The sequence below is a fragment of the Pseudochaenichthys georgianus genome, chromosome 16 (genome assembly GCF_902827115.2).
Source record: "Pseudochaenichthys georgianus chromosome 16, fPseGeo1.2, whole genome shotgun sequence".
NCBI classification, from domain to species: domain Eukaryota; kingdom Metazoa; phylum Chordata; class Actinopteri; order Perciformes; family Channichthyidae; genus Pseudochaenichthys; species Pseudochaenichthys georgianus.
Window position 1 is genome coordinate 27,553,668 of NC_047518.2, and position 24,800 is coordinate 27,578,467.

Consider the following 24,800-nt stretch of genomic DNA (forward strand, 5'->3'; position numbering starts at 1 on the left):
ATATGGCTTTTCTTCTTCAATAGGCCTACTTCTGGAATATTTATACCATTCTATATTTTTTTGCATACTAAACAATGACAATCATTTTATGGGTAAACTATACTATATACTTTGTTTGGCATGTAGTGTGATTCTTTTTAACAAACTATACCATGATATTTTTGTGACATCATTATGAATTACTACACTCTGACTTTTAACTTAGCTTTTTTAACACATACTATACTATTGCATTTTTGTATTTTCGTGACTTAAGGCATTTTATACTATTATTTATTTTTTAAACATTGTATATTGCAATTTTTTTAATGGCATTAAATCAAGAATATGTATCACTAACTATTTAGATGGCTATACTTGGAATTATTTGGGATTTTTTTGTGTGAAAACTTTTTTGATATGTTATTTATTTTACTCACATCCTTTTCATACCATTTGGCATTCATAAGCATTGAAACCACCATCAAGTTGATTCCTATTTGCTGTAATGACATCAACGTATTTTTAAACAGCTGCTTGTGGTGTTCAGTTTGACACGGACATGATCACTGTAAGAGATTTCAACTGTAAATGTAACTTTAATGTTCTGTATAATAACTTTACTAAACAACAAGATATTAACTACTTAAAATAAGCTCAACCACAACATTTAAGTTCATATTCATTGTATTATAACAAGTCAATTCATTGACTACGTTTTTAAATGCAGTTCAATTACTTAAAATAGTGAATTTGTACTTTTACCAGCTTAATACTAAAACAGAACATCCCCTTAAAAATAAAAATGTTAATCACAATTTCAACCAAACTACAATATTAATTGCAGTCCTAATTATTGAAAAAAGCTATCCAGTAATAAGACATCAAACAAAGCTACTGCAGTTGAAATGTTAATGTTTATTGTGTCAGTGCATATCCGGGTATTAAAAAACAGTAAAAGCAAAAGTGCCAAATGAAGACTATAGTAGTAGTTAAACAGTGACATGTAAAGTAATGCTTGTTCCAACCCTGTCACAGTCCTCTGAAAGCTAACACAGTAGCCATGTATGATCAATGTTTCGCATTAAATACACAATTCATATGTACAGCTCAATATTAAAGCTTCAAATTATGTTAACTACTTCATACTCTGTTTAGAAAAGTGCTCTGACTGAAGTTCGTGTATGGAGTAGAAAATATACAGACATTTCTAAATAAAGTGTTTGAGGTCAAAGCTATGATAAAAAAACATGTTACAGGGAGGAAAGTGACAGAACTCTAAAGTGCTCACAGAAATACTCAGTCAAACTTGTTAATATTAAGTTATTCTGAGTGTAAACGTGCTTCAATACCAACAGATCAGCTAAGTGTGTCAAAAATGAAAACCATTGCATTTATTGTGTATGTGCACTTACAGTGTGTAAAAAGAAAACCAAATGTGAAATAAATTAAACATGTAACAAGAAAATCCATCAGTTATTCTGTGCTCTTCGATTCAGACCAGACTCCCTGAAAGCAGGAAGTCTAATCTGATTCACTGAAGGTGTTACCATCAATTATAGGCAGATATTTGCTGTAAATCAAGTGCACAGATAGTAAAAAAGTGAAACAGTTTAAATGAAGCCTGGTGTTGCAAACTCACAGCTTTTATCACTGAAACGTGAATGACACATTAAGTTAAACGTCTCTTTCTCTTGAACCAGGCGTGAGGACTTCTATGACAAGCCGTCACTACAAACTCTTAGTGAGCCTCTGTTAGGGGCGAGGTAGGAAGTACAAATACTGCACAACCACATACTGTAGCTTAAAACCCAGCCGGGGTGTGCGGTGGATATCAGGGGCTTTGTAGATAAAATATATTATCGTACTATCACCACAAACCGCACGGTAATATTTATTTTCTAAACATTACAAATCAATTTAGGCACTGGAGATCTGAGAGATGGTGTGATTAGTACCAACATCTCTGTCATTCATTTTCGCAAATGCCCAATGTGATGTCATTGGTCCAAATTAGGGATCAGGGTTAGGATGATCTGTAATTCAAGGGTCTGGATTGAGCTGCTGGTGCCATATTGCTCAGAGAAACAGCTCTGGTCAGGAGACGGCATCATGGCAGACTAGCCGCTACGGCGCCGTCCTTCTCTGCGCGGCCTCCTGTAGAGCCAGGCGGCGTTTGGAGGAGATTCAGGGAGGGGAGTGCTTCCCCCTGAGGAAATCAGCCAATAGGAAGCCAGAAGACGTTCCACAGGGCGTCACCCTCGAGCTCACTCACCCTTCTTCTTCAGGATCGTTGGAGTGGAGTCATTCATGGTCCTGAGAGTGACAAAGAATTAATGGTATGGTTGCATTTTTTATGGAGTGGATTGTCTTTTTTTATTTGATCTCTACCTGAGGGGGTGGTGCGGCCAGCTAGACGTCACCGGTGTGGGCGCTGCAGAGCTGGGGCTCATCAGCATGGCGCTGTAGATGTTGGCTGCAACGACCAGGATGCAGAGCAGGATGGGCCCGATGATGGCGCCCTCCAGACCCAGATAGTACGCTCCGCCCGCCACCGCCAGACCCGTCAGGTAGGGGTGTCCCCCTCTGACACACAGAGACAAGAAAACAGATTGAAAAACACAAAGAAATTGACGAGAAAATATAATAGTGGACTTGGTAGCCGAGTAGTTGCCAAATGACCGCTTGATCGATTCCAGCCTGCATACCCTTACTCTCTTACCCCTTTGTCACTACTAACAATGTAGATAATTGCGTTATGGCAGGCATCTATTTTGAATGTAGAGTTGTAAATACACAGAGGGGTTTAAACATTTACCCTGATTGCTGCTGCATTACCGAGCAATAAATATCACTTTGATTAAGAAAACACTATTCAAGTGTTTATTTATCCCGTGGCAAACTCAAGCCATAAATGCAAGTATGCTTTCAAAATACTAAATAATGTGATGTACTTCTGTATTCATCAGCCTCTCTGAAGAACCAGCACCTTACCGTGGTAGAGAGGTTTGTGTGCCCTGATGAACCTGGGGGCTGTGTTGTCTGGAACCTTGTGTTCCTGGTAGGGTCTCCCATGGCAAATTGGTCTCAGGCAAGGGGCCAGACTAAGATTGGTTCAAAAGACCTCATGAAAGAAACAACAAGAAGTGAGGATACCCGGCCCGGAGGAAGCCCGGGGTCCCCTTCTGGAGCCAGGCCCAGAAGGAGGACTCGTCGGCGAGCGTCTGGTGGCCGGGCTTGCCACGGAGCCCGGCCGGGCCCAGCCCGAAAAGGCAACGTGGGCAACACCTCCGCTTCTCCGTCCCGCGGGCCCACCACCTACGGGAAACATCGATGGGGTCGGGTGCGCTGCCAGAAGGGTGGCAGTGAAAGCGGAGGGTCTCGACGGACCAGACCCGGGCGGCAGAAGCTGGCTTTGGGGACGTGGAACGTCACCTCTCTGGGGGGGAAGGAGCCGGAGCTTGTGCGGGAGGTGGAGCGGTACCAGTTGGATCTGGTTGGGCTCACCTCTACGCACAGCGTCGGCTCTGGAACCTTACTTCTGGATAGGGGTTGGACTCTATTCTTCTCCGGAGTTGCTCAAGGTGTGAGGCGCCGGGCGGGTGTGGGGATACTCACAAGTCCCCGGTTAGGTGCTTCGTTGTTGGAGTTTACCCCAGTGGACGAGAGGGTCGCCTCCCTACGCCTGCGGGTTATGGGGGGGAAAACTCTGACTGTTGTGTGTGCTTATGCACCCAACAGCAGTTCAGAGTATTCGGCCTTCTTGGAGACCCTGGAAAGAGTCCTGTATGGGGCTCCTGAAGGGGACTCCTTAGTCTTGCTGGGAGACTTCAACGCACATGTGGGCAATGATGGAGACACTTGGAGGGGCGTGATTGGGAGGAACGGCCCCCCTGATCTGAACCGGAGTGGTGGTTTGTTACTGGACTTCTGTGCTAGTCATGGATTGGCCATAACAAACACCATGTTCGAACATAAGGATGCTCATAAGTGTACGTGGTACCAGAGCACCCTAGGCAGAAGGTCCATGATCGATTTCGTTATCGTATCATCGGACCTGAGGCCGTATGTTTTGGACACTCGGGTAAAGAGAGGGGCGGAGTTGTCAACTGATCACCATCTGGTGGTGAGTTGGGTCGAGTGGCGGGGGAAGCCTCTGGATAGACCTGGTAAGCCCAAACGTGTAGTTCGGGTGAACTGGGAACGTCTGGAGGAGGCCCAAGTTCAGGAGGCCTTCAACTCACACCTCCGGCGGAGCTTTTCGGGCATTCCTGTGGAGGTTGGGGACATTGAACCAGAGTGGTCGGTGTTCAAAGCCTCTATTGCCGAAGCCGCGGTGGGGAGCTGTGGTCTCAAGGTCTAGGTGCCTCAAGGGGCGGTAACCCTCGAACCTCCTGGTGGACACCGGTGGTCAGGGAAGCCGTCCGACTGAAGAAGGAGGCCTTCAGGGATTTGTTATCCCGGGGGACTCCCGAGGCAGTTGCAAGGTACCGACAGGCCCGAAGGGCAGCAGCCTCATCCGTGGCCGAGGCAAAGCAGCGGGTGTGGGAGAAGTTCGGAGAAGACATGGAGAAGGACTTTCGGGCGGCACCAAAGTTGTTCTGGAAAACTGTCCGACACCTCAGGAGGGGGAAGCAGGGAACCATCCAAGCTGTGTACAGTAAGGATGGGACGTTGTTGACCTCAACTGATGGAGTGTTGGGGCGTTGGAAGGAACACTTTGAGGAACTCCTGAACCCGACAACTCCGCCCTCTATGTTAGAGGCAGAGCTGGAGTATGACGGGGGATCAACACCAATCTCCCGGTGGGAGGTCACTGAGGTCGTTAAACAACTCCACAGTGGCAAAGCCCCGGGGGTGGATGAGATCCGCCCGGAAATGCTGAAGGCTCTGGGTGTTGAGGGACTGTCATGGTTGACACGTCTCATCAACGTTGCGTGGAAGTCGGAAACAGTGCCGAAGGAGTGGCAGACCGGGGTGGTGGTCCCCCTTTTCAAAAAGGGGGATCAGAGGGTGTGTGCCAATTACAGAGGCATCACACTACTCAGCCTCCCCGGGAAAGTTTACTCCAAGGTACTTGAAAGGAGGGTCAGGCCGATTGTCGAACCTCAGATTGAGGAGGAACAATGCGGATTCCGTCCTGGTCGTGGAACGACGGATCAGCTTTTTACTCTCGCAAGGATCCTGGAGGGGGCCTGGGAGTACGCTTATCCGGTCTACATGTGTTTTGTAGACTTGGAGAAGGCGTATGACCGGGTTCCCAGGGAGTTACTGTGGGAGGTGCTGCGGGAGTATGGGGTGAGGGGGTCTCTACTCAGGGCCATCCAATCTCTGTACTCCCAAAGCGAGAGCTGTGTCCGGGTCCTCGGCAGTAAGTCGGACCCATTTCCGGTGAGGGTTGGCCTCCGCCAGGGCTGCGCTTTGTCACCAATCCTGTTTGTAATATACATGGATCGGATTTCGAGGCGTAGTCGTGGGGGGGGGGTCTGCAGTTCGGTGGAGTAAGGATTGCACCACTGCTTTTTGCAGATGATGTGGTTCTGATGGCTTCATCGGTCTGCGACCTTCAGCACTCACTGGATCGGTTCGCAACCGAGTGTGAAGCGGCTGGGATGAGGATCAGCACCTCCAAATCTGAGGCCATGGTTCTCAGCAGGAAACCGATGGACTGTCCACTCCAAGTAGGGAATGAGTCCTTACCCCAAGTGAAGGAGTTCAAGTATCTCGGGGTCTTGTTCTCGAGTGAGGGAACAATGGAGCGTGAGATGGGCCGGAGAATCGGAGCAGCGGGAGCGGTATTGCAGTCGCTTTACCGCACCGTTGTGACGAAAAGGGAGCTGAGTCAGAAGGCAAAGCTCTCTGTCTACCGGGCCATTTTCGTTCCTACCCTCACCTATGGTCATGAAGGATGGGTCATGACCGAAAGAACGAGATCGCGGATACAAGCGGCCGAGATGGGTTTCCTCCGCCGGGTGGCTGGTGTCTCCCTTAGAGATAAGGTGAGAAGTTCGGTCATCAGGGAGGGACTCGGAGTTGAGCCGCTCCTCCTTCGCGTTGAAAGAGCCAGTTGAGGTGGTTCGGGCACCTAGTTAGGATGCCACCTGGGCGCCTCCCTAGGGAGGTGTTCCAGGCACGTCCAGCTGGGAAGAGACCAAGGGGTAGACCTAGGACCAGGTGGAGGGATTATATCTCTTCGCTGGCCTGGGAGCGCCTTGGGATCCCCCAGTCAGAGCTGGTTGATGTCGCCAGGGAAAAGAAAGTTTGGGGCTCTCTGCTGGAACTGCTACCCCCGCGACCCGACCACGGATAAGCGGGAGAAGATGGATGGATGGATGGACTTCTGTATTTTTCTGACTGGAATCTACTGGACCAATATGGTTCTGAAAGAAAATGTAAGTCAAATGTGTTTTTCTGTAGTCCTTCCCCCCCCCCATTCCCCATATTAAATATGTGTTTCCCCTTGACCTTAAGACACATCCCAACTAGTCTTTTTCGTGACATCAAATCAATAACTCAACCTTAGTGAGAGGAATAATAAAGGGCAGCACTACAGGAAACACAACTCAAAGAGGAAACAGATGAGATGCAGCATAATCTAGCTTGTTGTCAGGGGTTGTTTTTTTATCAGGTTTATCTCAACAGCTGTTTCTTAAACTGAGCAAGGCAAATGCACACACTTTCGATAGACTTCACCAACAGAATGGTTTCCTTTCAAAGCCATATTTGGGTACAAACCAGGCAGCTGTTATTTGAAATGCATTGGTCAAATGTGTCAATGCTCTGAGGGGACGCTCAGATAACAGAAGCTGGGTACGCGACGCGTACATACCCTGATATGTCAGAGTAGATGGCTGTATCTACAAAGTATGTAGGGAGCAGATGGCAGATCAGCAGCAGCACGGCCTTCACGCCTTCGCCCTGCACCAACCACAGGTCACACACTGCGGGCACCGCGGCCCAGTAGGTGCCCAGGAACGGCACCGCACCCAGGATGGCAGCCAGAGCTACGTGCCAGCAGAGAGAGATTCAGAGAGTGAGAAAACACTGAGCAGCTTGGCAGGTGCTGCTATGGCGACGACACAATGTGCTGTGAACATGCCGACTCACCAGAAGGAATGAACACTATGTTGATGCCAAAGATGGTGTGAGTGAGCCAGGTGTAGAGGCCGTAGAAGCCGGCCATTTTCAGAGAGGCGTCAAACACTCCTCTGAAGAAAAAACACAAGCACACACATGGTCAAAACAATTATTTAGATACGTGTTAAGGTAGTTAAATTGTTTTTGTGTGTGGCTACCTGATGGCCTCTTCTACTGACTGGCCTATGATATTTGAGGAGGGTCCAGGCTGGGAGAGGGGGGTCAGGCTGATCACCCATTTGACCGGTTTGTAGTATTCACCGCTGGAGCTCAGCAGGTAGAAGAGAGTGGTTAGGAAGATCACCTGCGTAGAAACAAGACACAGCACTAATATGATGATATCTAGTTAAACTAATTCACATATTTCAACCAGTACTTCAGTTCGATCAAACATATTGAGGAACAGAGTACTCTTATATATATTTGGGGTGGTTACTTTACAACAAAAGCATTTATCACTTATGACATTTACAGATTGATCAAGCTTTAAGATCTGTTAAATGCTCCCATTGAGGCCAGTCGAAAGAGGTAGCAAATGTAAACTTTAAAAACATGTTTTTTTCTACAATGGAATTACAATTTCTTTGTTTTTCTAAATATTCAGATTTAAACTTGTGTTTACATTCAACAGTTAGTGTGACATGTTTTATCGGGGCCAGGTTAGGCAATATGCATCAAAATGTGAAATGAACATATATGTTGTTCAAGAGAGGGAAACAGACAGTATATCTGCAGATACTCAAATATGGGACACGAACAAGTCGTACCGAGCCGACCCATTTTATACATACAAACCCATGTAATTGGTTCTTTTTGTAAAGTGGTTCATACCAGGCTCAGGACAAAGTTGAGCAGAGCCGTGCCGCTGTGGAACAGGACAGAGAGGAGAGTGGTCGTCGTGGAGATGAGGAGGCCCACATTTCTGCTCATTACCACCCACAGAGACTCCAGGATCTAAAAAACAACAGAAAATCAGTCACCCACAATAAATGTACACCTCTTTGAGACACTGTTATAAATATGTCAATGATTTCCGTCCTGTTGTCGACAAAGACCTATTGCAGACCAATCAGCGCCTGATACAAAGGACAAACAAATGATGATGTAGCACCCCCTACGCTCAGGAAAATACATGCTACATGTCTGCCTCACACAGAAGATATGGTCATACTTACAGACAGCAGAGTCTCAATATTTTCCTGCAGAAAGGAGGCGATGTCTTTCCAGTCCAGGATGTCGACCAGCCAGCTGTTCCCTCTCTGAGCCGTCAGCTTCTGACCGCGGGGGCGTCCAGTGTTGGTCGTGTTCTGGAAAATTAAGGGAATGTTTTACACATTATATTTTTAGGCGACAAATTTGTCCTCAACATTAAAAGTGAAATGGACTGGGCTGACCTTCACGAACCACGAGTGGTACAGTCTGTCCCAGAGCTCCAAAACCTGTTTCTCGATCACGGCTGTGTTGTTCCCCTTCTCCCCTAACATCTTATGCAGCTGTAAAAAAAGAAGAAAGATTCAAAGCAGATCAAGGTACTGAAGTATTAGAAATGTGCTTCCTTATTTTGACCGTTGTCCGTAATAATTCTTGCCTTTTGTGTTATCCATTCTCTACCATGCTGATAAACATTGGTAGCAGCTGAATTTAGAGCCTTCTGCACCACACGAGCCTCTGGGAGCCAACTAGAGGAGGACAATGTGAGAAGAGGAAGAAAATATAGACTCCATACCATTTTTTTTAATTAAACGGGGAGTAGACTGTCATACTTGGCCCATTCTGGATGGTTAGAAACGGTCTCATTGATTAGTTTACTGGTTACGTCGATCATGTGGACACTTTCGTGGTGAACCTAGAAGATAAAAAAGGTACTTTGATATCCAAGTATCAGTGCATCTGAAATGCGTATTCTGAAGTAATAAAAATGCTACCATAGCGGTGAGCAGCAGAGCCATAAGCAGGGTCCCTGTCACCAGGAGGAAGATGATGAAGATGCTGATGATTTTATCCAGAGATCGCTCCAACCACACGACCATCTACGCACATAGAGAGGACACAGAGAGGTAGAAGAAAAGGGGAAACAGGGAGCAAGTCAGTGTGATTCTGAAGAGGTTCAAAAACAAACAGTGATCAGACACATGGAGAAACCTGTGCTTTGGATTTTGGATTTAAAAGCTGCCCCCTTGGGCCCTGGGAAAAGCAGAGTATACAGCCGAGGGAGCCTGAATATCTGCCCACGTATGCATGCACACATCCTTACACTTTATGGAAACATGCATGTTCGTTTGAATGCATGGCCTTTGTCAGTATATTTTTATTTAATACAAAAAAACAATTACAAGCCCATCAACCAGTCCTTCAAAGTTCATTCTGTTTAAATCTTTTCACTCAGGTTTCTCTATGGTCCAATACTGCATCAGCATCCAGATTGCAAGAGTTTAATCTCCACTCGTATTATGTGTTAATGACACAAAATCACGTGTTGAGGGTCAAGTTACTGGAGTCAATGGCAAGTTGCTGTTGGTTAATAAATTGACAGTAAAATGATATGGCAAAAAAGGCTCGGGAGCATTTTCCAGAATCAACTGTTAAATATTACAAGTGAATGTTTAACTACAGTCCTCCTAATCCTTACTTCACAGAAGGTGCTTGGCAGGCTGACTGATGTGGATTAAATCCAGTAAAAAAGATTGGTAAACAAAGAAATGGAAACTGCCAATCAAACAAGTAAGGACAGTCTGTTTAGAACCTATTAGCTCAAAATGACACTTAAGGCCACTAACAGAACATCTTAGCATATATAGTGCGTCATATTGACAAACTGTTAACCGTTTCCATTGTTTTGTCCCCACTCCCACCAAAAAAGGCTCCTGAACCACAAAGGTTTCATGGGCAGTGTTTCTCCTACATCTCAATAAACTTGTCAGGCTTATTGACAGTATATTCAGAAGCGCTGCACTCTCCTCCCACGGTGCTCTGTCTACACCACCTCTCTCTCCATGCAGCTCATACACTCTCAGGCAGAGCTGCCAGTGAGGTCACAGCAGGGAAGGTACGGGCGAGGCCGACGGACAAAAGAGTCCCACCTCCTCGACCGTAGCTTCCTGTAATAAGCAGGAAAGCGGCGAGAGGACAGACATGTAGACGAGATGAGGGGGAGGGTGGGGACAGTGAAGGGTAAAGCGCCAGTCCAAGCGTGTGTCCACACCTTCACACACACGTTCAGTATGTACAGGTTATTTCCTTATATGGCTTCTCTCGCTTTCTCCCACACACACTGCTTTGTGTCAGTCTCTCTTTCTTTCAGCACTCTGCTCCTCCAAATCATTACCTGCTTGTTAAGCCAATGCCAGAGCTTGGGGAGACAAAGAGACATTGGGAAGATTATTATCGGAAAGACCTGTGCACGGTTATCACATGTTCCTGAACAACAAGAACACGACCTCTTTGGGAGCAGGCAGTGAGGGGTCAGAAGTGGAGCGTGGCAGGCAGGATTTCATTACTTTGTGCGGAGTGAAGTACAGTACAGTACAGTACAGTGAAGATGCTCATCATTGTGATTATAAACACACAACAACTATTTCCCGATAAAAAACATCAAGAGAAAGAAATGTTTCAGTGCAAAGGCGTCACACTATGAAGTGGTTAAGATGAATATGTAATTCATACAATTGCCTACCTTCAAACGAAGCAGACACAAAGAAACATGATCATTTACTTCATGTTTGAGTTCACCTGACAAAGTCCAAAAGCCATCCTCTTTTCACCTTCTCTGTCTGCTCCAATACCTGGGACTTAGTCGTAAAATGCGCCACTATGTTCACCATCTAGTAGCTCATTTGGTTTGTTTACCATTTGGTGCTGAGCAGGTTGTTTAAAGTCAGTTTAACACATGCTTTTGGTGAAAACTGCAGCATGCTACTTTTTTAATAAGGGCTATGTGAGCGGTAAGAGTAAAGTGGCTGTTTTTTACAACAACAATGATTTCAAAGATGTTATAAAGCTCCGTAGAACTAAGAGAAACTGCATAATCATGTATGTATAACACGGAGAAATTAAATAAACAAAAACCAGTTGGTTCTACTCCAAAAAAGCATTGAAACGTTGTTCATTTTGTGGATCAGATGTGTAAAAAATCGAAGTAATTGGTTTTTGAAGAAAGGAAATCATATTTGCAGGATGTACTAAAGATGATAGAAGAAAGGATTTCAGAGACAGAAACCCATCTGAAACGTAATCCTTAGTTTTGAACCTCGGGCGATGTGGGGGGTTCAGTTTAATGCCCCGGCCACATGAGGACGAAAACGTCTAAACGCATAGGATTAACGCAAACGCAAAAACAAGCTTCTGTCCACACGCAATAGTCATCCAAATAGTTTCTGTCCTCACGAGACCGCTCCGTTTAGCTCCAACCGCTGGAGAAGCTGCAGTACATATGCAGGAGCCTGTACGTGGCGCTGTAACTTCCTCCACAAAAGCAGCGAAGAAGCATGGTTGTCATGGTTGCCCTTCTGTTTATTCTCCGCGGTGGGGGCCGAGGGAACCGGGCAGAGTTTTTCGCCAGTCAACATGTATTAAAGTTGAAATCTTCCGACAAAATTATAAAGGTGCCGGTCAAAGGTCTTCTTTGTTATTTATTGAGCTTTAAAACAAATGAATAACGAATCTATATAATAATAAAATACACGGAGCCTCTCTTTTTCCTCCCTCTCTTCAGACTGCGTCAGTGTCTGTCTCATGCAGCAGCTGATCCAGTAATGAGTGACCCGGCCGACAGTAAAAATAAACATATTTATAACTAGTTTAGGTAGTTTGAGAGGTGTCTCCGTCTTGTCAGATTAGACTTCACTCGCGTTTATGTCCATATCGAGAGAAAGATAAATAATCTGAATTCAGTGTGCAGTTTACTTTGACGCGGGGGTGAGCAGCAGAGGTGGGGAGAGGCGGGGCTATTGCCTCATCATTATCAGAAAATGATCGTATAGGGCGTGCACACGGAGCCGTTTGACCCCCCAGAGAGTTGCGTATGCCGTTCTATCCACCTTGGGACCCGTTATCGTTTCCGCAGTCGTTTAGTGCCATATTCGGTCGTCCTCGTGTGGCCGAACGGTCTATATGACACTAAACAGTAACGCAAACGACCGTTTTCGACCTCGTGTGGGCGGGGCATAAGTGAACATTTGAATAACCTTCACACAGAATTTCCTGATACATTTCCTTCAGAATACTGCTTACAGTGTATTTGTTCTCCTACATTGAAATACCCAGTAGGCCCCGGCTTAAAGTGTGTGGACAGTGACGACCATACCGTGTGAATACTAAAAAGACGTACCAGTGTAACAGAAAGTGTGTGTGTGTCTGTATGAGGGTGTGTGAAATCACAGACAGAGGACTTAAGGACAGCTCCTGTATCAGCAGCACCTGGAGATCGGTCAGAGACGTTACCTTAGTGTCGACACGCAGCAGGAACTGAGTCAAGCCTTTGATTGGTCCAGGTAGCAGGGCCTCCTCCCGCTCGCGTCCATGCCTCTCCAGCACCGCCCACCATGAGAGGAGGGTCCGCGCTGCAAAGCCCTTCAGCCCAAAGTGGACCACCAGCTTCTTCAGCACCCACACTAAAGTATCAATGCATCATTAGTCAGAGAGTACAGTAGGTTGGACGAGATGCATGTGAGAGGGAGTGTGTGAATACATGTGTGTGTTACCAGCCACAGGGATAGGCAGCAGTTGTAGGATCCAGAGGTTGAGCCAGACCTGAACCAGCACAATGGCCCAGACCAGCAGAATGAAGTAGATATCACTGGCTCTGTGGGCACTCTTCTCTTTCTGGAAGAGGCCGCCTGCTAGAGAGCGAGAGCCCCGAGGAAACCCAGGAAACCCAGGCGTGGAGGGAAGAGGGCCGGCAGACGGTAAACCATCTTGGTGGAGAAGAGTGCGAGGGCACAGAGGAAGAAGAGAAAAGGAAGAAGAGAAGAGAAAGAAAGATCAGAGCAATGACGATGGACTATGGTTTGTTTTACAAAGTAAAATACCACCATGGTTAAATGGTAAAGCCAAAGCAGAAGTGTCTTGTTCCTTAAAGGTTGCTGGGTCAGAGAACATGTTGACTGTATGTAGTAACAATGCAGCTTCTATATTAAACACAAAGTAGTTTGGAGATTAATATCCATTAACCATCTGAATCCCAAGCTCTTTCAAGATTTTTGTTTAATTCTGTTTTGAATTTTGGTTTGGCTTGTTTTTTACTGCAATATAGATATGTTTGTATAATTCCTCTATTGAACAATCACAATCATGGCTTGATCATTTGATTTGATGATATTTAGGTGGGAATGTTGGTCACACATGATTCACTCAAATGCAATAATCCAATGAAATGTGTAAATGGTATCCTTTTGGCAATTTGTAAAAAAATGCCTTTCAAACCCACCAACAGGTTACAGGGTTCAACACTTTCAAACAGAATGCTTTATTGTCTGTTTACTTGATTAAGTATGGTGGTTGTTGACCTTCTCTAACAAACTTCAAAGTGAGCTCTCTTACCTGTAGTAGAGTTTTCACCTGGCTCAGTTTTCATCTTAAGGTTGCCACAGGAGATTGCCATGTAAATAGTGTTGGCAGCAAACGACAACACCTGCCCCGACAGCTCTCCTGGGGAGATGAAGAGAGACACAAAATACCAGTCACAAATAACAGCACAGCAAAAAGCAACACATTTCTTTGTGAGTTTGTGTGGTATTTTCACTGGCCCAAACTGTCCACCTCATGTGGTAAAGCTTTACTAAGATACTGTATAACTAAATGTAAGTGGTAGCTCGAGGACTAGATTGGTCACATTATATTAAAAGGTGTTTTTATTTTTTCTGCTGCTAAAAGGATGATAGTTTGTGAATAGGATTCTTTCATATGGTCGTTCAACATATTGTATTTCAAGATGATTTCATACACCTTGATTATAAGGCTATAAATTGACATAGAACTTGTTGGCTTTCTTGCTGACAGTAAGATGAGAATATTGATACCACTCATATAATGTAATGCTGTATTGAGAAGAAAGTTAATAAGTTACATGAAGATAAGTTACATGAAAACTGTAAACAGGGCTGCACCAGCACATCTGAAGTTCACAATTAAAGGTGGGGTAGGTCAGTTTGAGAAACCGGCTCGAGATCGCTAGAATTTGAAAATACACAACCGGAGAAAATCTGCCACTTCCTTATAGAGCCCCTCCTCCAACACACACGAACGCGCACATGACCAATGAGGGCACGAGATAAGTTTGTGCCCCGATGGAAGGCTGACAGGCAGGTAGGCCAGGATTGGTTGTACTTTTTACAGTATTACGGCTTCTACAGATGAAATTTTTGTATGGATTTTTTGTCAAAGCACTTAAGATATTCATTGCTATCGGGATGTTAAAAGCATTCCATGGAATATAACAAAAAGTGTATCTCGAGCCGGTTTCTGAAACGTACCTACCCCACCTTTAACATATTATATATATATATATTTGACATGTACCAGCAGCACTCTATTCAGTTATTTATGAATGCCGAGTTGACCGGGAGCAGAGGCTTCTTACTGTGGTAAATGTGGATGTGTGTGTGTTCATAAATCCTTACCTCTGCCAGGGACAGGTGGTTTCTCTTGGGATCCCACGATGATGAGGGCAACCACAACCACAAATATGGGCACCCTCCAGGAGCCGGTCAGAGACACTGAAAACAGATGCAGAAACCAGGGCAGTAATAACTAAATAAATATGTCTCAATATTTTGAAGATACATTTTGCTCTTTACCTTCATGACATTTTGTTACATTATTTGTTATTTCTTGACAAAAATGTTTACATATGGTGCACTACTGTATAAGCTGAACGATATGTCTTGCTATAATTACAGCACTAATATTATTTATTCCGTAGCATTTGTATAAGGATAGGTGCCAAACAGAGATCAGATTATGTCTACAGGCTTGGGATAGCCATATATGCTCTCTGTCACTTTTAACATTTCACACCCGGAGGTCAACAAGTGTTTTATGGAGACTTCATCTTACTATGAAACTCTGCATGTGATCTTTCTAAGGGGAAATAGAAAACTACTTCACTCCATTGACTGTGTAAGAAAAAGAGGCTTGCTTCATTTTCTGAAGCCTGTTTCAAGCTACCTGCCTAGTATGTCGAATGTGAAGAAATGTTCCAAAGAAGGAATCTGAATGGAGTGTGGAATGAAACCAACATGTCTGAGCAGACTCTGCAGGCTTCCCCTCCTCCTTACACTCACCGGTGTAAAAGAGCAGGACGGCCCAGACAGGGAGAGCCACGGCCCGGAGGTAGTGCTCTGTGTTGGGACTCCACTTCAAACAAACAGCCAAAAAGTAGCCAAACACCACGGGGCACACCTGAGAGGGAGCAAAGAGGCAGAGTGGCACATAATGAAAATCTAAAGATGGTAATGGTTGTAATCAGATCAAGGTACATGTTGTAACCTCTGCTCATCTGATGCTTCTTCCAAATACAGTACAATTTGGTCAGTGTTTATGATTGTCCATGGTGGTGATCATCTTACCAACAGACAATCTGCTGCTGTTTGGTAGGAAAAGCATGACATATGATCCTTCAGTCTGTAATCAGATGGTCTCAAAGGTCTTACCCAGTTAAACTCCACACAGACATCTTTCGATGTAATTTAATACAATGTCCTCAATTCTGTTTTCGGACAAGGACCCTGTGAGAGTCTACATCTGCATTTAGAGAAAGGACAGGAACATTTAATCTGATTTGTATTTAGTCAAAGCGTAGCTGGGCTCAGACCCTGAGGCTGTTTTGGAATAATAAGGTATTAATCGATCAGACACTGAAACAGCAGGAAATCTTATTAGCTAAAATACAAGTTTAGGCATATTTTCCAAGAAAAATAGATTAACGGTACAGATGTAGCACTCCAGATCAGACTCAAAAGGGTGTGTCCCAGTCAAAAGCCCAGCGGATGCCAGGGGCTGGGGGTGTTGCCAAATTGCTAGAGGGCGTTGCCCAATTTCCCCATTTGTTCAATTACAGGATTTAACCATGAGATGGCGCTTCATTCACAAAATACACAATGGGTGTTGTAGAAACATCAATATTTTAGATCAAATAAAGTATATAGTTTGCTTTATGCAGTATATTTCCTGTAATATTGTACAGTAGATTGAAGTAAATCAACTTATACATTAAGATAAGATAAGATGGACCTTTATTAATCCCGTGGGGAAATTCAGTAGTTCAAACAGCAACAGGGTGAGAGTGAAAAACAGGACAGCACAGATTCACACAGATTAATAAATATATGTAAATATAAATAAGATGAGCGATAAAAAATAATAATAATAATGAGAAACTATGAAATAAGAAATGAATACAACTAAAATGATCATATCATATATTATAATGTATTGTATTATTAAGTAATATCATACATTAACCCCATTATAGCAGATGCCACATTAAATGGATGAACACATGTATGCATCAATAATTACAACAGAGTATTTCTAAATACAAGTTGTAAAAATACTTATATGTATTTAATATTAACCCTTTGGAGTCGACCGTCACGCCGGCGTGATCAGATCACATGACCTGTTCAAGCCGGTGCCGCATAAAAACAACAGTCCGGACAACATTGCCGTGTGTTTCTGTCGAAAGTGCTGGCTTGAAACTACTGTATATCCCAGTCTTTGATTCATGCAAAAAGACCCAGTAAACACGGAGATACGGTGATATAAAGTTAATACATTTCAAAAGTATGAAATATGGAAGCACATATTTGAATATCTTCGCCATATTTGATCATTTTACGAAACGGAAAATACTGGAAACTGTAGATCCTGCTCAACAGGATGTATATGTGTATTTCTGTCGAAAGTACTGGCTCGAAACTATATGCCAGTCTTTGTTTCATGCAAAAATACCCAATAAACACGGACATACGATGATATAAAGTTAATACAGATATATTTCAGAAGTATGAATAATGGAAGCACATATTTTAATATTTTCGCCGTATTTTATCATTTTACGAAACGGAAAATACTGGAAACTGTAGATTCTGCTCAACAGGATGTATTTACCAGGAAGGGGTGAGGTAATCAGGTAAACGGAGTGATACGAAACGAGACGAAAAGAGACGAAGAGGGACGGCGGGAACCGAAGAGAGACGGCGGGAAATGGAGAGAGACGAAGATATACGAAGACAGGCTGCGGAAGACTGCGATTGAAGTAAAGTGACAAACAAACATTGAAAATGTAGATATAGTTAGATATATTTAGAGTTTTGAAGACTCAACTATGATGAAGAGAACTCTGAACGTGAGTCAAGCTTTAAGCTTGTTTTTTGCCATGGAGGAGGAGGAATCTGTGATGTTGCCCTCTGTGTCGTAGTTGACAGAAACCGCTTTGAAGCGTGGCACAGATAAAGACAGAAAAATCAGATTTTTGTACATAATGTGTATATATATATATATATTTGTATTATATTTATAATAACACTTTTGCCTTATCAGAATGAAATCCCATGCTACCTCAATCAAACTTTCACATTATCATAGTCACATCCCATGTATATATTTCCAGCTTTTAAATGGTTTCGTTGTGTATGTTTGTGTTGTGAAAAATAAAATCATTTTCAAAATCTGTTTTTACATATATGTTGTGATTTTGGGTCCAAAATGTTCATATAGTAGAAGATCACCTACATCCAAACGAAATAAATATAATTAATTATGATGAATACGTTAAGTCTTGTTCATTGTTTTTCACTTTTATTAAATGTTTGATATTTCTTTCTCTGTGTGCGGGGGATCACAGGAGGGGGGAGAGCTGTGGAATGTGACTCCACACATTCCGATGGCCAATTAGTTTTAAACAAAGGGTCCCCAACATACATATGAAACATGGGGGGGTTGGGGCTGGAGAACGGTATGGTCCTACCGTTTTCATACTTTATATATCTTAGCATATTCATACACACTGTTCATACTGCTCACAGGCTGATATCTAGTGTATTCATACCCCTCACTGTTTATTCATCATTCAATTAATTATATATTTTATTCTGTAGATTGTGAACATTACTTTTCACTTTACTGCTTGTTGCTCCTGGTTAGAAGCTAAACTGCATTTCGTTGTCTCAGTATCGGCGGTCACTCCTGATGAACCCACCAGGGCTGTTTCCTCAGAACGAGAGGAAAGTTTTTACCAGGACAGCTTTTTTAAGGGACAGCATCGCCCTGAGATCTATGCTGGGAGAATGGTGAAAATAACCAACTGGACTGGGATCAATGGGAAAATGCCTCTTCCCCTCAATGTGAAGCAACAGATTGAGTCTTATGTTTCCAATCGGTTCCCAAATCTGAACATTGACCAGTGGTATAAGATCAGGAGCCGGGTAAACGAGAGACTGAGGAGCCCCAGAAAAACAGATCCCGAAATCGCTCGTCCTGGTTTCGGCAGCAGATAGGCCTACAGCATGTGTCTGTTACTGTATGTCAGTTATTTTAAATAAAATGATGAAAACTGAACTTGAAAATTGTTTCCTCTTTTTATTTTCGGGATGGGGAGACGTGTGTGATTAAAAATTCATTCGCAGAAATGTAAAGTGATCTAACTAAGTTCTATTCATATTCTTGACGGGAAGAGCCGTGTAAATGGGTGGCCATATGCATTTGAAAAGCAATATAAATCACAGTTATTATGCAATAGGCTATAAAAGCACCACCGATTACCTTTCTCCAATTCAAACTCTTGACGGGAAAAAAGGAAGGTGTAAATGTGGGCTATACTGTACTGTATACATACAAAGGCCATTCAATAGACGTTCAATATATAGTATACGTTTATTAGAGTCGGCTTGACTCGGTTTGCATTCATAAAGAATGCACAAATGTGTTTAATCGTTAATGTCATAGTATTCGTTTATTAGTCCCCGAGGGGAAATGGGTAGCAGCACATCACAGAGGCATTTAAAAAGTGAAGAACATTCAAGTTAAACAATACTAAGTAAACAATTAACACAGTAAATTATGTGGATTAAATCACATTTATTTCGTTAAAAATAAACGAAATGACTCGGTTTGCATTCATAAAGAATGCACAAACGTGTTTAATCGTTCATGTCAGATATGTAGGCCTACTAAGTAAATAGCCTACATTAGTTCCTGCTCAAGATTAGATTCAACTTTATTGTTATTGCACAGATTACAGGTACTGAGACAACGAAATGTAGTTTAGCTTCTAACCAGGTGCAACAAGCAGTAAAGTGAAAAGTAATGTTCACAATCTACAGAATAAAATATATAATGAATTGAATGATGAATAAACAGTGAGGGGTATGAATACACTAGATATCAGCCTGTGAGCAGTATGAACAGTGTGTTAATCGTTAATGTCAGATATGTACTAAGTAAATAGCCTACATTAATTTCATGATGGATTAAACCACATTTATTTCGTTAAAAATAAACAAAATGATTAAATGCAGGGTGAATTGCCCTAATGTGGAACATTTTTGCATTTCAGACTTCGGGAATATATTGCGACATGAAGCCGATACAATAAATCAAAATCCAGTAACATTCTGAAATCCCCAGGATGTGTCCTAATCAAACCAAAAGAGAACATGCAGATATTAAACTCATACAAGAAATGGTAGACATATTAGTACTCTTAGTGCCAAGTTGTCTCAGACAATCTGTTTTCCTAATGTGGGACAGTTCTGTGCAAAATGTGGGACACTGAAAAGTCTATATTGAGGGTCTAAGGACAGAGGGTGTCGTATTGTCATACTGATATTCTGTACACACTGTGAAGACCACTGAGACAAATGTAACATTTGTGATATTGGGCTATATAAATAAACATTGATTGATTGATTGATTGATTGATTGATTGATTGATATTAAAAAGCCTCAGTCACCTTCATTCATGTAATAAAAAAATCTCAGGCCAGTAACACTCAAAGCTACAGTAAATGTGCAATACCATGCTATGTTACTATTTATAATGTTATTGTTGTTACAACAGAAGATGTTTTTATTTAAATTGAAGTTAAATGCATCAATCTGGTGCACTGAGGGCAACATTAGTAGATTTGTGGATACGGCTCTCAACACTCATATGAAACAGAACTGTTCTTACAATGTGTGTTGGAAGGTATTAAATTACTATGCATATTTTATTGTGTAAACACACAGCTGATCACCTGAGAGCTGCCGTTTCATTCAGAGCGTTTAAAAAAAACGACGGTCTGATTTCAACAACTCAATGTGTGATTATTATAGCAGTAATATTAGACACTAATAATACAGTAAACTATGAACACTGTACATATTATTGTTTGCCCGTGGGATTAGGATGATCGGTAGAGAGCCGCTGCGTCGGATGTGATATAAAAACAAAGCGATTATTGTCGTTGTTGTAAACTCACGTGGATTAAATGTAGTGCATTCATTTCAACTCGCGAAATATGATACATTAAATGATCGCGAGGATCACGATCGAACATCGTTTGTTTGACCCTGGATGCATTTCCTGATCTAAAAACATAGCGATGGTTTTGTACTTACGCGGCGTAAATTACGCCAACGTGAATTAAACATTATTTTGTTAAATGAAAACATGGTGATGTTTAGTAAATGATTACATGTCTCTTACTTAAGCACAGAATGTGATCCTATCCGTGACATATATGGATCTTAACAAATATCCGCTATATCAGATCCCTGTAGATCAGCTGTTTATTTCACATGAGTTCCAGTGTGGCAGCTTTTCACGGCTCCCCCTGGTGGATCCATGATCCATTGCTGCTGGTTTCATTATAATTAAATGTATTTATCAAGGGGGCGTTTCAAGTCCTGCGGGGGGGTTTTCCTTTTCAGCAGGGGCCCACCCCGTGCCGATCACGGACCCGCCCGGGTAGGCGTCTGAAACGAAGCGCTACATCTGTATAACCCATTATGAGACACGTTCAAGGAAATGTATTTCCATCTATTTGATGCAATTTGTTATTCTGCAATTCTTTGAACTCAGTTTTATTGTTTATTAACTACTGATCATAAATGGCGGTCAATATTAAGAACACAGGAGCTAAAACGCTGAATAACCTTCATTACGTGTTAGAGAAAGAACATAAGAAAGTTTGACAAAGATGAGGCTGTTAAACGGGCAGTGGATCCGCTGTGTGTAGAGAGAGAGAGAGAAAGAGAGAGAGAGAGAGAGAGAGAGAGAGAGAGAGAGAGAGAGAGAGAGAGAGAGAGAGAGAGAGAGAGAGTCCATTTAGCTTAGGAACCTTCCTAACCAAGTGAAATTACCCGGAAGTCCCTCAGTGGCAGCCATGATAAGTACCGTTCCAATCCGTTTCAAACTTCCTTTATAATCTCCTTGAGCTTAGGAGCCACTGGATCTAACCGAAAGAAGAGGAGAAAATGCTGCCCCACAATGCATTACAGCTAGAGATGTCCCGATCCGATCACGTGATCGGGGATCGGAGCCGATCACGTGATTTTCAAAAAATCGGGGATCGGGAGAAAAAAATCGAGGATCGGGATTTTTTTTTTTTTATAATTTTTTTTTTTTTATTTAATGTTACAAAACAAAAATGACCATGTTCACGTCTTAAAGTCATCCTGAGGACTTAGTTTTGGTTTAAAATTACACAACATCATGTATGTGTTGCTTTCTTTGGGCTTGTTTTCATAGACCTGGTTGCTTATTTCTCTGAAATCTGGCAACAGAGTGGGCGCAGTGTCTAATAGTAGCAGTAAGCTAACGAGAGGCTACGTTCAGCTGGTGACTCGGGAGTCGGGACAGAGAAAATGTCAGGAGTTTGGAAGTATTATAGAATTGAAAGCGAAGGCAGTGTAACAGCCAGATGCAATGTTTGCAAGGCAGAGGTTCCGCGTGGTGGAAAGAACAGAGCTACGTTCAACACGACCAATCTAATACGCTACCTGAGAAACAAACACCAAAAACAACACGGCGAGTCCACAGCGGCCACTCAGGTAACGGCACTGAAACAACCGACACTTTCAGAGACTTTTAAAAGGAAAGAGAAACTGCCCCAGAACAGTGAAAAGGCCAACACAATAACAGCCAAGATAGCTGACTTCATCGCGTTGGATGACCAGCCGTTATCTGTTACCTTTTTTCTCTCTTAATGCATTGCATAAAGATCGGATCGGGAAAAATCGGTATCGGCAGATTGTCAAAATCAAATGATCGGAATCGGATCGGGAGCAAAAAAAGGTGATCGGGACATTCCTAATTGCAGCCGCAGCATTTGCCGTCACTCAACAGTCGGCCGTTCACGGAAACAACCGATTATGACCGAGAAATGATATCATGAAAGTTACGGTGCTTATTAAGCATTTTAAAACGTATGTGGTAAGTTGCCAAAGTGCTTTGTTTTGAACGTTCATCAGTATTATAATCAAAAAGAGAAATATGAACGTTAGATGTTTGAATGGTGATATACACAGTGATAGATGGTAAGGACTAACGTTTATAATAAATACATTTGTATTTATTATAAGGTATTTTCATACAATCATACGTCGTATTGGGATCATTAGTATTAATGTGGACCGGAGGGAGAGGGTGACGAGCATAAGTTTCACTTTCCTTTTTTATTTCAATTCCAACTTTGGTCATGAAGAATATGTTTCTCTGTTGTCCACGTTCATAAAGCAAAGCAGCAGCATCAGAGCACGGTGCAGAGTCTCTAGATGAGTTTACAGCAGTCCCTCGTTCTTATTAAACATCCATGTTGTAGTCCGCTGTATAGAAAACTGTAGTTTCCCCACAGCAGCAGACGCACATTCATGACGTCCGCTGGCGCATCATAAACACGTCGGATAGTGAAAGTGCATTCGGATTCTCTAAAGCACCGCAGTCTCTTCTCCTAAGTCATTTTGAATTCTCCTATCCACTATCCCTTAACCCCGTGACGTTTCACTCAGAGGTCAAGGAATAGGAGATAGGGTTAGAATTTAGGAGCTGATTTTTGGATTATCGGAACGCAACCTCGGCCTCGCCTCCTGTCCTCACAACTCTTATTAATCCCGGTACTGGACAATGGTTATTTGTTCCTACTCGGAACCGAGTTTTGCTTCCCAACCCTGCCACTGTGCTACACTTCCCGCCCCGCCCCCGTCTAACTGTACAGAAAGTGGCGAGATGCATTTCCTTAGGAATCGACATTGACAAGCAGAACCGAAACTAACATTTCTAAACGAACAATGGCGGACACGTACAATTTGCGAATGAGTTCTGCCTTTTGTAAACTGAATGTATCAATAATTTGTCAATAAATCAGGGCGAAAACCGTCACTTGTCCGCCGGACAAGTGAATTGAAAGATCTACTTGTCCAATATTGTAAATAACACATCCCGGACGGTGGGACGTGTACTTTTTCGCACACTGATTTAGAATTTGTTTATCAATTGAACTCTTATACATTCATTATTCTGAGCTCATTTTAATCAAACTGGGAAAATAAGAAAAAAACATTATCAAAAACTCCTCCTTAACTAAATAATAACACATTTAAAGAAGAAGAATTAACTTCAAACTTGTTGCTGATAAGACTACATTTGGTGAACTGCATCAATTTCAGAATGTTTTATTTTGAATACATGTTTTAGAAAGAAGTATCTGGCAAATCAAACGGAAAACGTATTATAATGTATAGTGGTGTAGATTGTAACCCTGTGTCCCAGCTACTCTCTGAGCTGTTTAGGGGTCCAGCTGACAGAGCTCCACACTGACACATTGGGTCACAGAGGGTGTCTTGTCATCATTACAGGGTGGGGGGTACCACTGTCCATTCACTCACCCACACAGTGTGGAAACAGTCCAGCGCGGCCCCGATGACCGAGCAGACGTGCCCGATGATCACCTGCATGCCGATGACGCTCCAGAACAGGTACAGGAAGTACACCAGCGGCGCCCCGGCCCCGATCACCAGCAGCACCGTGAGCCTCTGCAGCACCAGCCGGCCCATCGCCTCCACCAAGTAGTTCACACACCACACCGGGATCAGCAGGGTCCCCATCACGATGGGCGTCCCGGTCTCCTGCAGGCCGCTGAGCCAGGAGCGGCCGAGCCGAGCCAAAGAGTGCTTGAAGGGGTGGAGGAAGGTCCCGCAGAGCACGGCCCACAGCAGCGGCCGGAGGAAGGCCTCCAGGATGAAGTACACCAGGACAGTAGCTCCGCAGCATATCGCCACAAAGATCATCGCCCCCGTGTTATAGAAGGCCTGTTTAATGTTTTTATCAAACTTCAGGGAGGACGGCTGGGTTAGCAGCTGGCTCACCATCCCGACGGCCGGCTGCACACTCTCGGAGAAGAAGACAGAGTGAGGTCGCCCGGAGAGAGGGCTGCCCGGGGGACAGGGGGCGGCGGGGCCCGGCACCGAGTCCTCCACGTCTGCCATGTTCCCCGACTCTGCCTCTGTAGTCTACCCGAGGGATCCAAGCCGACGCGTGAGGGAGGAAAACATGTGACGTAGCACTAACGAAAGGCCCAAGGCACCATGGGAAATGTAGTGAAAAGACAGAAACAAACGCTTCCGGTTTTTTGTTTTTGTTTGGATTATGTTCTTTATCTTTTAAAGTGTGGTGCTGCATAATGTTATAAATCTACTAATTTACA

General features: G+C 43.3%; 1 protein-coding gene across 2 annotated transcripts; it reads right to left on the reverse strand.

Annotated features, from left to right (window-relative positions):
- Window positions 1–877: 877 nt before the first annotated feature.
- Window positions 878–24,668, reverse strand: tmem245 (transmembrane protein 245). 2 transcript variants are annotated; one of them, XM_034102008.2, is made up of 18 exons: window positions 23,983–24,668; window positions 15,396–15,513; window positions 14,733–14,828; window positions 13,654–13,761; window positions 12,816–13,028; window positions 12,556–12,725; window positions 10,442–10,465; window positions 9,042–9,146; window positions 8,880–8,962; window positions 8,705–8,795; window positions 8,511–8,609; window positions 8,292–8,423; window positions 7,948–8,070; window positions 7,275–7,420; window positions 7,087–7,187; window positions 6,809–6,983; window positions 2,371–2,565; window positions 878–2,295 (listed from the first exon to the last, which is right to left on the reverse strand). In XM_034102008.2, the coding sequence occupies exons 1-18, from the start codon at window positions 24,580–24,582 to the stop codon at window positions 2,247–2,249; spliced, it is 2,628 nt and encodes an 875-aa protein (XP_033957899.1). In that variant the 5' UTR covers window positions 24,583–24,668; the 3' UTR covers window positions 878–2,246. The 2 variants fall into 2 exon arrangements, with proteins under 2 accessions (XP_033957899.1, XP_033957900.1); XM_034102009.2 differs by lacking the exon at window positions 10,442–10,465.
- Window positions 24,669–24,800: the final 132 nt, after the last annotated feature.